This window comes from Mustela nivalis, assembly GCF_964662115.1.
Source record: "Mustela nivalis genome assembly, chromosome: 2".
Lineage (NCBI taxonomy): Eukaryota > Metazoa > Chordata > Mammalia > Carnivora > Mustelidae > Mustela > Mustela nivalis.
In genome coordinates this window covers 58,436,363-58,450,754 of record NC_139021.1, presented here as the reverse complement: position 1 = coordinate 58,450,754, position 14,392 = coordinate 58,436,363, and the positions used below count along the sequence as shown (strand labels likewise).

Genomic DNA, 14,392 nt, shown 5'->3' with positions numbered 1-14,392 from the left:
TGTTTTATTAGTATACAAGCACCATCTGGTGGCAGAAAGCAAAATTGTAGGCTTCTCCTGTTTATACCACTACTGTTACAAATACATTGTTTTTCAACTGCTCTACTTTCCAACATGTTTTTTAATAGTGCATTATAAACTACTGATGGACACTTAGATTGACAGTTTGAATTGTACACCTAAAACTAACACTGTATGTTAACTATACTGGGATTAAAATTAAAAACTTAATTTAAAAAAAAGTTTGAACAAGCTCAAAATAAACAGCACACCAACACACTGGCAGCTAGTTATTAGCTTATATAACAAACCTAGAAATACAGTATTTCAAAAACTAAAATCTTGATTATTTCTAGTTTCATTAATAACATAATGAAATAAAATCAGTTCAGATACTTCTAAAAATTTCTTTCACCCTATCAAATTTCCACTGGTAGCTACAGCTGTCCGAAAAGTTCTTTCCAAGTCTCAACAGAGGGTAGACCATGAAAATTCAAGTAGCTACCTGGCTCTGCCCAATGGAACAAGTAACCTCAGCAAAACAGTCCTCCTTTCTTGTTTAACTTACTATGACTCATACCAAACATCTTAACAGAAGTAACTTTACTAACCTGGCTACAAGTGACTGGACCAGGAATTGGATACATTAGTAAACAAATACTGTCTTGACACAAAATATACCAACCACACCTGAGGATGGAGGTGCTTAGCAGGGGAGCATGCCACCCAATTTTTCCAAATCAAATAATGACAAACTGGCATAACCAAATCCTTTTGGGAAGGAAGTATAAATCCTAGATGAACAAACAACAGATTGATCATTCAAACTTAGGTTGAATCCTAAACAATGTCATTTTCTGCAAGATGCATTCTGATGTGTAAGCTTCAGGGACACTCTAGACCCTGAAGTCCCTCTTCACATGTGCACTTCCAACAAACCTTCAAAGCCAAAGCTGATCTTCCCATACCCTCCACTAAGGCTTTGAAGAGTAATAAAATGGACCCCTCCTAAGTATCTCATAGGCAATTTAAACTCCACATAGTCAAAACAGAATTCCTCATGTTTCCAAAGACCCACTCCAACTCCTCTCCTATTACTAGTGATCCAGATATGTGAAAGTTATCTTAATGCTCCACCACCCCGGTCAACCAATCAACCCCCAAGTGCTATCAAGTCCATCTTCTAAGTATCTGGACACTGCCCTCCCCTCCATCTTCACAGTTCCAGGCTCTCATTACGTTAGGTCCGAATTACAACATCCCTTCAATTATAAGCCTATCCAAACTATTTTCCCACATACTGCCAAAGCAATATGCCTAAAACAGATGCCCAATTATTTTATCCCCCGCTCCCAATCACCTTCAGGACAAATCTAAACCTCTTCCCAAGGCCATTTGAGGACATTAGATCAGTACCCTGCCTGAGCTTCAGCTTTTCATTCCAGATGTACCAAATTCCGAGCACCTCCATGATAAACTGAACTTCTCAGGATTCCCTGAAGTTGTTCCCAAAAACTGATTTGCTTTTCCTTCTCTTCTTCACCTGGCTAATACCTCATTAACCTTGAAGATTCAGTTCAAGTGTCAGTTCCTTCTGGGAGGCTTCTCTCAGTCCCCAGTCTGAGGGAGGCATTTGTCCTCAATGTTTCCATAGCACCATATGGTCACATCTATCTCTCTGTTACTATTTCTCTGCAATATTTTCATCTACCTGAATAGACTGGCTTTTATCAACGTACCTACTCCTAACACAACATGTGGCAAAGAGGAGGCATTCAGTGAATATTTGCTAAGTCCTTTCATTTGGTCTTATTATCTCTACTTAGCAAATGAGGAAACTAAGGGAAGTCTACTACCTTGCCCAAAACCACACAGCTAAAAGCACCATGATGAGGATTTGAACTGAATGTTCTGACTGTAATGGGAATGACTTTCCTTCAGAATCTTTGCCTTCAGGGAACCATTCATTTAAAAACAAAAACAAGAGGCACCTAGATGGCTCAGTGGGTTAAAGCCTCTGCCTTCGGCTCAGGTCATGATCCCAGGGTCCTGGGATCCAGCCCCACATCGGGCTCTCTGCTCAGTGGGGAGCCTGCTTCCTCCTCTCTGCCTGCTTGTGATCTCTCTCTGTCAAATACATAAAAAATAAAAAATAAAAATAAAATAAAAACAAAAACAAAAACAAAACACCTGTGCTCTGCAAGCAGCTTGGATGGGATTACTTCCTGTTTCTCCAGGCTGGGCACAAACCCAAGCATGGCCAATTAAAGTATTCCCTCACACCAAATCCAGTCTGAATGACAAAGAGATGGACAGTCTCCTCAAAGTCTGTCTTGGGACTTAAGAACTATACAAAAATGTCTTCCTTCTCTGCTACTACAAGTCTAAGGACTATGTAGCATGAGGTACAGTGAAAGGAAAGTGAACTTCTTTGAAAAAGAAGTCAAGCAGAGGAAAAATGAGACAAGAGTTAAAAGGAGAAATGGAAAATGAGGGAAAAGAAGACTAAAGCCCTATATTCAACCATGCCTGACGATCTCCCCAAGAGACCTCTCAGTTACATATGGCAAAAATCCCCATTTTCACACAGTCTAGTTTGCATTGTGGGCCTTTGGCCATCTGCATCAGCAGACTGGGGACATTCTGGCCACTAGCCAAGCAGTAATGCTTCCTGCTTCTGCACATACACAAAACTAATAAACTGTGTATGGGAAGCCTGATTTCAGCCATTCTGTTCTTAGGATCATGTATATCATTTTTTATAACCAAGACAGGAGAACAAAAACATAAAAGGTTCTCTAACCTTTATAACTTACACTTTGTGATATAATTTTTGTAGCTTTCTTCTTTATATCTGTTAGTGAACAGTGCTCCAAATGAGAAAGGAAAAGATGTAACTGGATATATTCATTTTCAAACATCTTAGGTGTAACAAAGAGAGACAGGCACACTTCCAAGTCCAGGTTGCACCCAGATTTTGTTCATGGATAAATCTTTTTTTCCCCCAGCCATCATAAACGAGGGCAATGAAGGGGCAGTGCTTTCTTCAAGTGCCTCCTTAATTCTTCGAATGAATTTAAGTCAAGAAGCCTCATCAGGAAAAAACAGAATTTAGGGGCGCATGGGTGGCTCAGTCAGATAAGCTTCTGACTCCTGGTTTCGGTTGAGGTCACGATCTCATTTCCCTGTGTTGGGCTCCATGCTCAGAGCAGAATCTGCTTCAGATTCTTTCTCCCTCTCTCTCTGCTTCTCCCTCACTCATGCTCTCCCATTCTCTCTAAATAAATAAATAATCTTAGAAAAAATATAGGATTTCATAAAAATATATATTTCTTTTAAAAAACCAGCATGGTGATACCTAATTATTACTTACTATTATTTTAAGTAGAAAATGAAAAGACCTTTTTATAAATCCCTCTAAATGATATCTGTTTCTTGGACTTTTTAATAACCTTTCATTCTCTGCCTTATTAAGAAGCTACGGATTTAAAAAAAACAAAAAACAAAAAACAAACAGCTACTGATTCTAATCTAAAGTCTGACAAGGAGAGTCTGGAGTCTGACAAGGAGAAAAGCATCTCCTCCTATCTTTGATTCCAAATTCCCTGTGACGCATTCAGGTGTTGTCATCTGTAGATTAAGGTCATATATGAATTCCTAATTTTTTAAGTATTTTATTAAAGATTTATTTATTTTTATGTGACAGAGAAAGGCAGCGAGAGCACAAGTGGGGGAAGCGGCAGGCAGAGGCAGAGGGAAAGGCAGGCTCCCCACTGAACAGAAAGCCAGACATAGGGTTCAATCCCAGAACCCCAGGATCATGACTCAAGCTTAAGACAGCCACTTAACTGATTGAATCCCCCCAGACACCCCATGTGAATCCTAATTTTTACAGCCTAATGAGTAAAGGTTAGGTTGTCCTTCTGTGAGCAGAGCTTTTCAGTTGAAACATGGTTTGGCAGCTTACCAGTACTTCCCTATTTTATTTTTACCTTTTTTGTGATTTGCAGGATATTCTCAAGACTCTCCAACAACCTGAAAGCAAAGTCCACTTTATCCATTAAGTGGGAATGGCCTCTTAGTGGCACAACCTCTTAGAGAAGTCAAAACATGACAACCATTGAATCAGATATTGAAACCAGAAATTGCCAACAAAGGAAAAATATCAACATTCTTAACAGAAGACCTACAATAGGAAAAAAAATAAAAAGGTCAAACCATATGACCCTGTCGCATTCTCATATACCAAATACTCTCTTCCTTGGTTCACTCTTTTCCAGACATACTAATCTCCTGGAGAAGATATCAACATGCGTGGCACATTCCTACCTTGGGGGCTTTGCACTTGCTGTTTGTTCTGCTTGGAATGTTCTCTCCTCTTGTGATATACACACTACTTACTCCCTCTCTTCCATTAGGTATTTATTGAAAGTCACCTTCTCAATGAATAACCACCTCTTAATGACTGCCTTAGAACAAGTTTTCTGTAATAATGATCCACAGAGATTATTGTCAGACTTTTCATTGCTTTAGCACCAGATTCCTTTCATTTAAAAGAATAAATCCACGGGCGCCTGGGTGGCTCAGTGGGCTAAGCCGCTGCCTTCGGCTCGGGTCATGATCTCAGGGTCCTGGGATCGAGTCCCGCATCGGGCTCTCTGCTCGGCAGGGAGCCTGCTTCCCTCTCTTTCTCTCTGCCTGACTCTCTGCCTACTTGTGATCTCTCTCTGTCAAATGAATAAATAAAATATTTTAAAATAAATAAATAAATAGATAAAAAATAAAAGTAATAAATCCACTAATCAAAACTCCAGGAAGATTTCAATAAAAAGCCACAGATATCAAAATATAATAAATATTTAAATATCCTTATGAGCCAATTCATTATAGTACATTAAAAGTAAAATATCTTGATAGGCAAGGTGTTCCTAACTCAGGTGACCAAATAGATCTACTATGCTTAAGTGGGCAAACAGTTTTATTTATATTAGGTAACCTCAGGCTTGAGAAAGGCAATAGGTATGTTATACAGAAAAAGAGGAAGTGAAGCAACTAGAAATGTTATGTCCTTCTTGCCACCCTTGTGGCGTGGACAGCATGTTGAGAGCTGACAAGCCTGCCACTGGATGCTCCAGTCAGGAGACACTGTCAAAGAGTATGAGAACGGAACATCCCAGGGAGTCAAAGCAAGTTCAGGATCCAGGTCAAGAGAGCAAGGAAGAGATGGTAAATATTCTGTTGCAGTTACCTGACAGGAAAAAAATGGACTACATGTCTCCAGTTGCAGGTTTTGGCAGGGCAGGAAAGAAAGGTGTCAGCTATCTGGTGGACAAGGGACATCATCACAAAGACCAGAGGAGCTCAGCACACAAAGGTGAGGGTCCCTCTGTTCCTACCAAGACAACACAGTAAATTCCCCCAGACACACGTGGGAGAAAAGGGGAAGAAGCAGAAGTCTAAGAAGACTGTCCTCATTTTTCTTAGAGAACCTACACAATAATGTTTAAAGAAACCACTTACAATCTGAACAGGACTAAGTTTTAAATTGTAAATACACCACTGCCGAACAAGACACCGAAAGGCATTCTACGATGTACAGACCACATGTATTCTCACATCCAAACTGTAATGTTAGCAAATACACAAAATGGTTTAAAACAAATGATAATTATGTGACATGACAGGGGTGTTAGCTAATACTACAAAAGCAATCATAATGCAGCATAAATGTACCAAATCAGTAGGCTGGACACCTTAAACTTGCCCAATGTTATATGTCGATTATATCTCAATAAAAATATTCTTTTTAAGCATTAGCAAATATCTGATCACAAGAATTTCTCAGGCATAAAAGCAGTTAGAGAAGTCACACACACACACAAACACACACACCAATATTAGGCCATATAACTTCTAAAACTGTTGCACATCAAAACAAACACAAAACTAAAAGCTAGTTTTTTCAAAGCAAGAAAATGAAACAAAACAAATTTAATGCTAATATTCCCAACACATTTGAAGACTCGCCAAGCAATGCAACAAAAATTAGCAAATTCAAATAGACAAATCAAAAAGGGCAATCAAAATATCTGAAAACTGATCAGCCCCACAAGTAATCAACAAAACCAAAATTTAAAAACATACCACCTTTTAACTATCAAACAAGACAATGTGTTTTTTTAACTCAGCATTATCAGAATGGAACAGAATATACTCTAAGTAATTAGTACAAATTTTAATGTAATTGGACAACATATTATATTTAATCCAGTCTTCCCCTAACTGTAATCTATTTTAAGGAAATAATCAGTGATGTGAACAAAAATTTGTATGCAAAGATTGTTGAACATTATTTATAATTGTCAAAAAAAGGGGACAACTAAGATGATCAAAACAGGTACATTTTGTTTATATACTTATCAAGTATTCTTTGTTTATACCTGTTTGTATCCTTGTAAAGTATACCCTGCCAAATGAAGCATTGTATAGTCATTGAAAATGCTTTTCAAAAATCACTTAAAAATATGAAAAACAGAGGCAGCCGGCTGGCTTAGACAGAAGAGCATGCAACTCGATTTCGGGGTCATTAAGTTTGAGCTCCATGTTCGGTGTAGAGATTACTAAAAAAAAAATAAACTTTTAAAAAATATGAAAAATGATCACTGTATCAAATTAAAAGAGGGTACAATATTGTATACAAGAAATAAACAGATTGGGATGTATATGCAAAAGAACACTATTTAGATTAGAAAAGGGCAAAATCCAGATATAAGCAACAAGAATGAATCTCAAAAAAAACAAAAAACAAACACAAATGAGAAAATCATCACATGAAGTGAAAAAATCCAGACACAGAAGAGTACATACTGTATGACTCTATTCATAAGAAGTTCAATAACGTGCAAAACTAATCTATGGTGAAAGAACAACGGTTCCTCCTGGGAGGAGGTATAATGAGTGCAAACAGCTCTGAGGAAATTTTCACGGTAACAGAAACATGCAGAACCTTGACTGGGGTGGTCATCACGTAAGGACACAAACATATAAAAAGCGATCAAGTATAGATATATATATATATATATAAAAATAATAGTCATCACAATGTACATTTAAGATCTGTGCATTTTGCCATTCACATAATACACCTCCATATAGTATTGTAAAAACTGAATAGAAAGATAACTTCACTTTGGCCAACTATATGTGCAAAGAATTTTAAAAAGTGTAAAATACATCAAAATATTAAAAGTATTTAATTCTGGAATTACAAGTTATTTATATTTGCTTTTTAACATTTTGCATTTTCCACATTCTCCACAATGAGTTACATGACTTTTATAAATGATCAGGAAAAAAACTAACTTTTTGAAAAAATTCTGCCTTGCCAGTAAAGGAAAATCCTGTTATACCTGTAACTATCACAAAATTATGCAATGTGTAGAAAGATTAGTAAATCCTTCCAACAAACTTCCTATACATTAAAAATACTCATGTCTGCAATGTATTTGGACAAATAAAGAAAACCACTAATTAAGCTAAGTATCTTCTTGGTAAATAAATGAGCAAGTCAAATGAGAAGTCAGCACTATATCGTGGCATTATTTTAAAACATGGTCCTGCCTGCAACAAATATAGGGCTCACATGCCTCAATAAAAACTAGTTCCTGAAAACCAGTTATTTTTTTAAATGTATTACTTTAAATATTCCTTGTGATCCTAAACTTATCTAAACTCCATGCAAAATGCCCAAGGTAAATATTCCTTACACCAAAAATAGTCCTTGAGTTTCAGAAACTTTTACAATATGTAAAAAATAATAAAAAGAACAAAACCAAAGAAGATATACAAACCTCTGATTGTACATGCCCCGAAAGTTGTAATTAGCTCTATAATTTGGGAAAGGCTTTGGATCTAATGGCCTGTAGATGGCAGGCTCTCCCCTTTTCATAGCAAGCCCATTCAGTTCCACAGTTGGAGTTATACTACCTGTTTAAAAGAAATATTGAAAGCACACAAGTGAAATATTTCCATAATAAATCACACAAGCCATACTTACATTACATGTAATTACCATGAAAGAAGGTGGGAGTTGATGGCCTGTCCGTATGATTTTCTCAGGGGTGTATAGACAAACTACATAAACAGGAAAATTGTTTCTAATGAAATCTCTCTGGAGTTTTTGCAACATTTTTTGTATATTCACGACCAAAAATTCAACTTGAAAGTCAAACTGTTTCAAAACAAAGGGAACAGAAGATTTCACAGATTGCTTAATTTGGATACTATAAAGAAAGTGTTGAACATCAGTATTATTCACCCCAGGAATAACCCAGTTATTTAATCATTAAAAACATTATCATCTGTGAATAGTTTTATATTTTGCTAATCAAGCAACTGAAATTAGCAATGAATACCGAGTCATCAGTAATTCTTAGACTTATCTCATGAAAATACATTTTGAATTTTTTCTATAACCAACAACAGAACAAAGTAAATCTACTAACGCTTTCTGGAAATAATCTTTAAAGATAGATACTGAAGCATTTACAGACGAAGTAATACATCTGAGGTTTCTTTGAAAATAATTCAGAGGAGAGACATGAGAAACAAGACTCGCCACCACATGTGGGTAACTGGTGAAGGCAATGATGGGTATGAAGATGTTCAACACCTTATTCGCTCTACTTTTGTAAAAGGCTGAAATACTGTAACACACACAGTAAATTATTACATCACGTTATTTTGAGTATCAAAAGAGGTTATTTAGCAAAACATTATGTTCCATATAACAAATAATGTTCGTAACAAATGAATTCTGTTCATAACAAATGAATCTGAAGTTTTTTTTTTTTTTTTTTTTTTTTTTTTTTTAAAGATTTTTTAATTTATTTATTTGACAGACAGAGATCACAAGTAGGCAGAGAGGCAGGCAGAGAGAGAGAGGAGGAGGAAGCAGGCTCTCCGCAGAGCAGACAGCCCGATGCGGGGCTCGATCCCAGGACCCTGGGATCATGACCTGAGCCGAAAGCAGAGGCTTTAACCCACTGAGCCACCCAGGCGCCCCGAATCTGAAGTTTTTATAGAAAGTAAAATTTATTTTTTTCAGTGTAAATCCTGTACTATTTTGTTGGAATTATGCCTTCTGCAACAAACATTTAAGACTCCATTCATCACATACAAAAACAGGTTCCCTCATTGCAGCAGAGAAACTGGGACTGGCAGAAAGCACCCGCCGGGGGTGATGGAACCTGACACAAAGCACAACCAGCAGCCACATCCTTAAGCTATCCATCAAGAGTCAGTAACTGCTCACTTTGTGTCCCAGTTTCAAAGAATTTATGTGAAACCACTAAAGAGGGTAATAAGAACAGGAACTAAACCAAGGTTAAGGGGAAAAACAAAAAGCAGTAGAACGACAAAGGAGGTGGAAAAGAGAAAAGATATGCATAAGAAAAGAATGTTAAGGGACGCCTGGGTGGCTCAGTTGGTTAAGCAGCTGCCTTCGGCTCAGGTCATGATCTCAGCATCCTGGGATCGAGTCCCACATCAGGCTCCTTGCTCAGCAGGGAGCCTGCTTCTCCCTCTGCCTCTGCCTGCCACTTTGACTGCCTATGCTCACTCTCTCTGATAAATAAATAAAATCTTCAAAAAAAAAAAAAAAGAAAGAAAGAAAGAAAGAAAAGAAAAGAATGGTAACGTACTGAATAGTAAGTCCAATTAGTCCAAACCCCTAATTTAATACCAACACTCAGGGCAGAGGAACAGAAAGTCACGAATAAAGGGATTATCTTCTCTTTCTTTCCTATAGTATTTTACTGAGGGATAAGTAAAATGCACAAACCTTAAGCATACAAATCTACAAATCATTACATATTGTACACACTCAGGGACCACCATTCAGATATGAATGTTTTCATCACCCAGAAACTTCCACCATGGCTATTTCCAGTCAATACACCCCTCCCCAGGTTACCTAATCCGACTTCAGTCATCAGAGTTTTGCCTGTTCTTCAAACCTGAATATGTACTATTCTATCTTGCTTCTTTCACTCAATATAACAATTTTGTTAAATATTTCAGTATTGTAAACATTTTTTTTTTTAAATCACTGAATAGGAGTCTACTGAATGGATACATCAGTTTATATATTCTGTCTCGATGGGACATCGAGTTGTTTCCAGTTGGGAGCAAATAAGTCTAAAGTCACAGTGTTTAAGCAGATAAACACACTCAGTTCTCTTAGGCATGTCTCTAGCAGCAGAACTACTACTAGATCATAGAGTCTGTTTATGGTTAGCTTTATTAGAAACTGTCTAACAGTCTTCTAGAGATCTAACACCAAAGAGCAGTCTATATCTTTTTAAGAAGCTTACGTTTTTCTTATTTCATATAGATTGCAGTTTAATAATTAACATGTTAGTCAGCTGTTAAGATTTATGTCATTCTGCATTCTACTCTGCAACAATCATACAGACACAAATAGCTAAAAGTTCAAATGGAGAAAAAAAGAAAAGGTAAAAAAGTTTTAAAGACCTCATCCTTTGGGACGCCTGGGTGGCTCAGTTGGTTAAGCAGCTGCCTTCGGCTCAGGTCATGATCCCAGCGTCCTGGGATCGAGTCCCACATCAGGCTCCTTGCTCTGCAGGGAGCCTGCTTCTCCCTCTGACTCTGCCTGCCACTCTGCCTGTGCTCGCTCTCTCTCTGACAAATAAATAAATAAAATCTTTAAAAAAAAAATGTTTAAAAAAAGACCTCATCCTTTAAGTAGGGCAATAAACAGGAAACTAATGTGTCTAAAAATCATCAGTGAGGTGATTTTAAGGCCCTGGTAGGATATACTATACCAAAACAGGGTTTTAAGCTAGGTAAAAGGATTGTATTCATATCATTTAAATTAATGATTTCATATAAATTCCTCATTTGAAAGTAAGGCTGCAGTCTATGTTCTTCACAGAAACGCTAGCTGATCTTCGTGAGGAAGATGGAGAAGCAGCAGACAAGTGTGAACTGTGCTGAAGAGGTTTCGACTCTGGGGGCCAAGTATCTCCACCTGTTTCAGAACTAGTTTGCCACCACGGCGTGTGCACAGCCTCTCTACTTACACAATAAGGCGTCCACGGTAAACACTTAGAGAGTAATTTCCAACTATGAGAGCCTGCAAGTAACGCTAAGTACCACTCCAGCAGGTGCTGGCAGGAGCCACGTTGCATAAAGAGGATCATGACACAGCATCCTCAGGCGTCAAAGCTGACACCGTCAACATAGAATCCGTCTCTGGTGTTTTTTTGGTAGATTAAAGGAAACTTCTGTATTTATCAGTGATAAATATAACAAGGCTAACTGGTTATATACACAAACATACGTAACTACTGTGGATTCCCATTATGTGGAAGGTGAAAGAGAAATGCAACAGCTAGTTTTCAAGGAGCTACATATTGCTAACACTCTAGGAAACAGCTTTGTAAGCAGTTAGAATAGTCCCTGGAATACAGCAGTCACTCAGTATATATTTGTTCAAAGAATGAACTGATTGATTAACCAACCAAGGCTCCTTAAAGAAATGGCTGGTGCCAGAGCCAGGATAAGGAACATATGAGATGACCTTGGAACATCTTACTGAGCCAGTGCTCAAGAATGATGAAAACAGTAGAAGACACTAAAGTCAACTGGAACCAAACCCCTGGTCAAGTCTGTGACAAATTGAGAATCGAAATAAATAATGATAGATTATAAACCTGTAAGTAAAACAGGAATCCAAGAGTCTATAGTGATAGAAATAAACAAACAAACAAAAAAATGAGGGGAAAGAGAAAATTCTAGGGTAGAATGCCACCTAATAAAGCTTTAACAAAAAAAAAAAAAAAAAAACTGGAATCAAAACATCACACTTTAAGAGAAAATAAGTTTCTGTTGTTTTAAGCCACATAAATCAATCAATCAATCACCCTGTGCACTCTTCAGAGTATTATTGATTCGGAAAAGAATCGTTAGTAAATGCCAAATCTGGTAGGTGAAAGTAAGTTTCATGAGGAACAGAATGTTTATATAGTGCCAAAGTTTCTCCTCAGAAAATACGTATTAGTTCCTTATTATTTAATAAGAAAACATACTTACTAATTAACTTTACAGTAGAGAAGCCTAACAAACATACTCTTCACCACGTGACAAAAGTCATCGCTACTAGGACAAATCAGTATCAGGTTTATCCTGATAGGTAACAGTGAACTAATAAGCCCACAACACTGGGACATTAATGCTAAAAATGCATAAAATCATGAGGCAACTCCAGATAAACTCAATTGAGGGGCAGTCTACAAATGATGTGGCTTGTACTATTCAAAAAATGTCACGATCATAAAAGACAAGAACTCCGAGGAACTATTCCAAATTGAAGAAGAATGAAAAGAAATGATAAATACATGACCCTAATTAGATCCTGGACCTACAAAGGATATTACTGGGACAGCCAATGAAGGAAGAATGGAGTCTTTGTGATACATGATAATACCAGATCAATGTTAACTTCCTGACAGGAGAATGGCCATGTATTCGGTAACAATACACCGAAATACTAAGGGGAATGGGACCACAGGTTTTTTTAAAATGGGAAAATTATATCAACCGGCACTCTACAACAGAGGTCTCAATACCAAAAACCATATGAAAAGGTGCTCATCCTCATTAGTTTTTAAGGAAATGAAAATTAAAACAACACTGAATTATTACCATACACGCAGAAGAACAGCTAAAATTTTTAAAGCTGAAAAGACCAAATGTTGACAAGATGTAGAGAGCTCTCACACATTGCTAGTAGGAAAGGAAAATTATACTTTGACATGATGTATTATGTATGCATTTATTATGTGTGTATTTTTTTCAGGTATGAACCTGGAATAGGGAAAACATTTTATTTTATTTTATTTTATTTTATTTTATTTTATTTTATTTTATTTTATTTTATTTATTTTTTTGGAGACAGGATTCCCTAAATTGGGACGGGGCAAAAAGAGAGGGGGTTTTGCTCTGTTGCCCACGTTGGAGTGCAGTGGCTATTCATAAGCACAATCCCACTACTCCGATGTGTTCTATTTCCAACCTGGGCTGGTTCACCACGCTTTAGGAAACCTGGTGGCCCCTGCTCCCAAGGTCACCGTATCAGTGCTGAACTTAGTGCAGACACTCCATCAGCATGGCGTACTGCAGCCCAGGACGTCTGGACCAACTGACCTTCCTGCCTCTGCCTCCTAAGTAGCTGCGACTACATGCTGGCCGTACATCTCATGAACGTTTGGGCGTTTTTTTTTGGTTTTGATTTTCATTTTTGTTTCTGTTTTGTCATCCTTACCATTTCATTGTTGAAATTAAAAAAATAAAAGAGGGTGCCTGGGTGGCTTGGCTGGTTGGGCCACTGCTTTCAGCTCAGGTCATGATCCCGGAGTCCCGGGATCGAGTCCCTCATCGGGCTCCCAGCTCTGCGGGGAGTCTGCTAATCCCTCTGACCTTCTCCCCTCTCCTGTTCTCTCTCGCTCTTTCTCAAATAAATAAATGAAATCTTTAAAAAAATAAAAATAAAAATAAAAGATACTTTAACACAATGGTGAACAAACAGGGCAAAAGCAAATAATAAAATTTAATGTTGAGTTAAGTAAAAAGCTAAATGCTTGGGCCTCCAAATTGCTTAAAAATGGTATGTTCACAGTTTACAGCAGTTGGCTTATAGGTGAGAGAAACGTCAAAGTTTTTCCAGCTGAATGTCCAAGGAAATTCTCATTTCATAATTGCTGTTCTAATTCACTATTCAAACTGGTCAAAACTATGATAGTTTCCTTACACTGTGTCTAAAGATGGCTCAATAGCTTTCTTACCTTTCCCAATAGGTCTAGGAATAAAAGACTGTGATGTAAGAACAGCAGCTATGATACCTGTCTCATGTATGCTCACTGACTTTTGGTCTTAATCCTTATTCTGATTTGCATGAACACATGCATAACCCACGACCCAACAGTTCCTATATTAGGTACATTCCCAACAAAGATGTATACGTATAAGACTGATCACAGGAGTTTTACTTCTAAGAACCCAAAACTGGAAACAATCTAAATGTCCATCAATAGCACAATGAATAAATAAATTGTGGTATATTCATGAAATGGCTTCTGTATAGCAATTAAATACTATATACTGTTAAATACGACATGGATGGATCTCATAGATTTAACACTGAGAAAAAGAAGCTATCACAAAAGAGTACAGTGCATGATTCTAACAAGCAGGCACAATGAATTTAAGACCGACAAACAGAATAGGGGCTTCCTTTGGAGTTGTATGACCACTTGAAGGGGGTATGAGGGAAGCTTCTGGAGTACTGATAAAGCCTGTGGTACTGGTAAAG

At 37.4% G+C, this 14,392-nt stretch overlaps 1 protein-coding gene and 1 long non-coding RNA gene across 14 annotated transcripts in view; one reads left to right on the top strand and one right to left on the bottom strand.

The window, feature by feature from the left end:
- STAU2 (staufen double-stranded RNA binding protein 2) overlaps positions 1-14,392 on the bottom strand; it is a 324,564-nt gene that overhangs the window by 243,154 nt on the left and 67,018 nt on the right. For all 13 annotated transcript variants that reach the window (XM_082719848.1, XM_082719846.1, XM_082719840.1 and 10 more), the window contains one exon: positions 7,851-7,986. In XM_082719848.1, coding sequence (XP_082575974.1) covers positions 7,851-7,986 — 136 coding nt within the window. The remainder of the gene's footprint in view (positions 1-7,850; positions 7,987-14,392) is intronic.
- The window catches only part of LOC309859260, a 268,946-nt gene that overhangs the window by 203,254 nt on the left and 51,300 nt on the right, over positions 1-14,392 (top strand). The window lies entirely within an intron of this gene.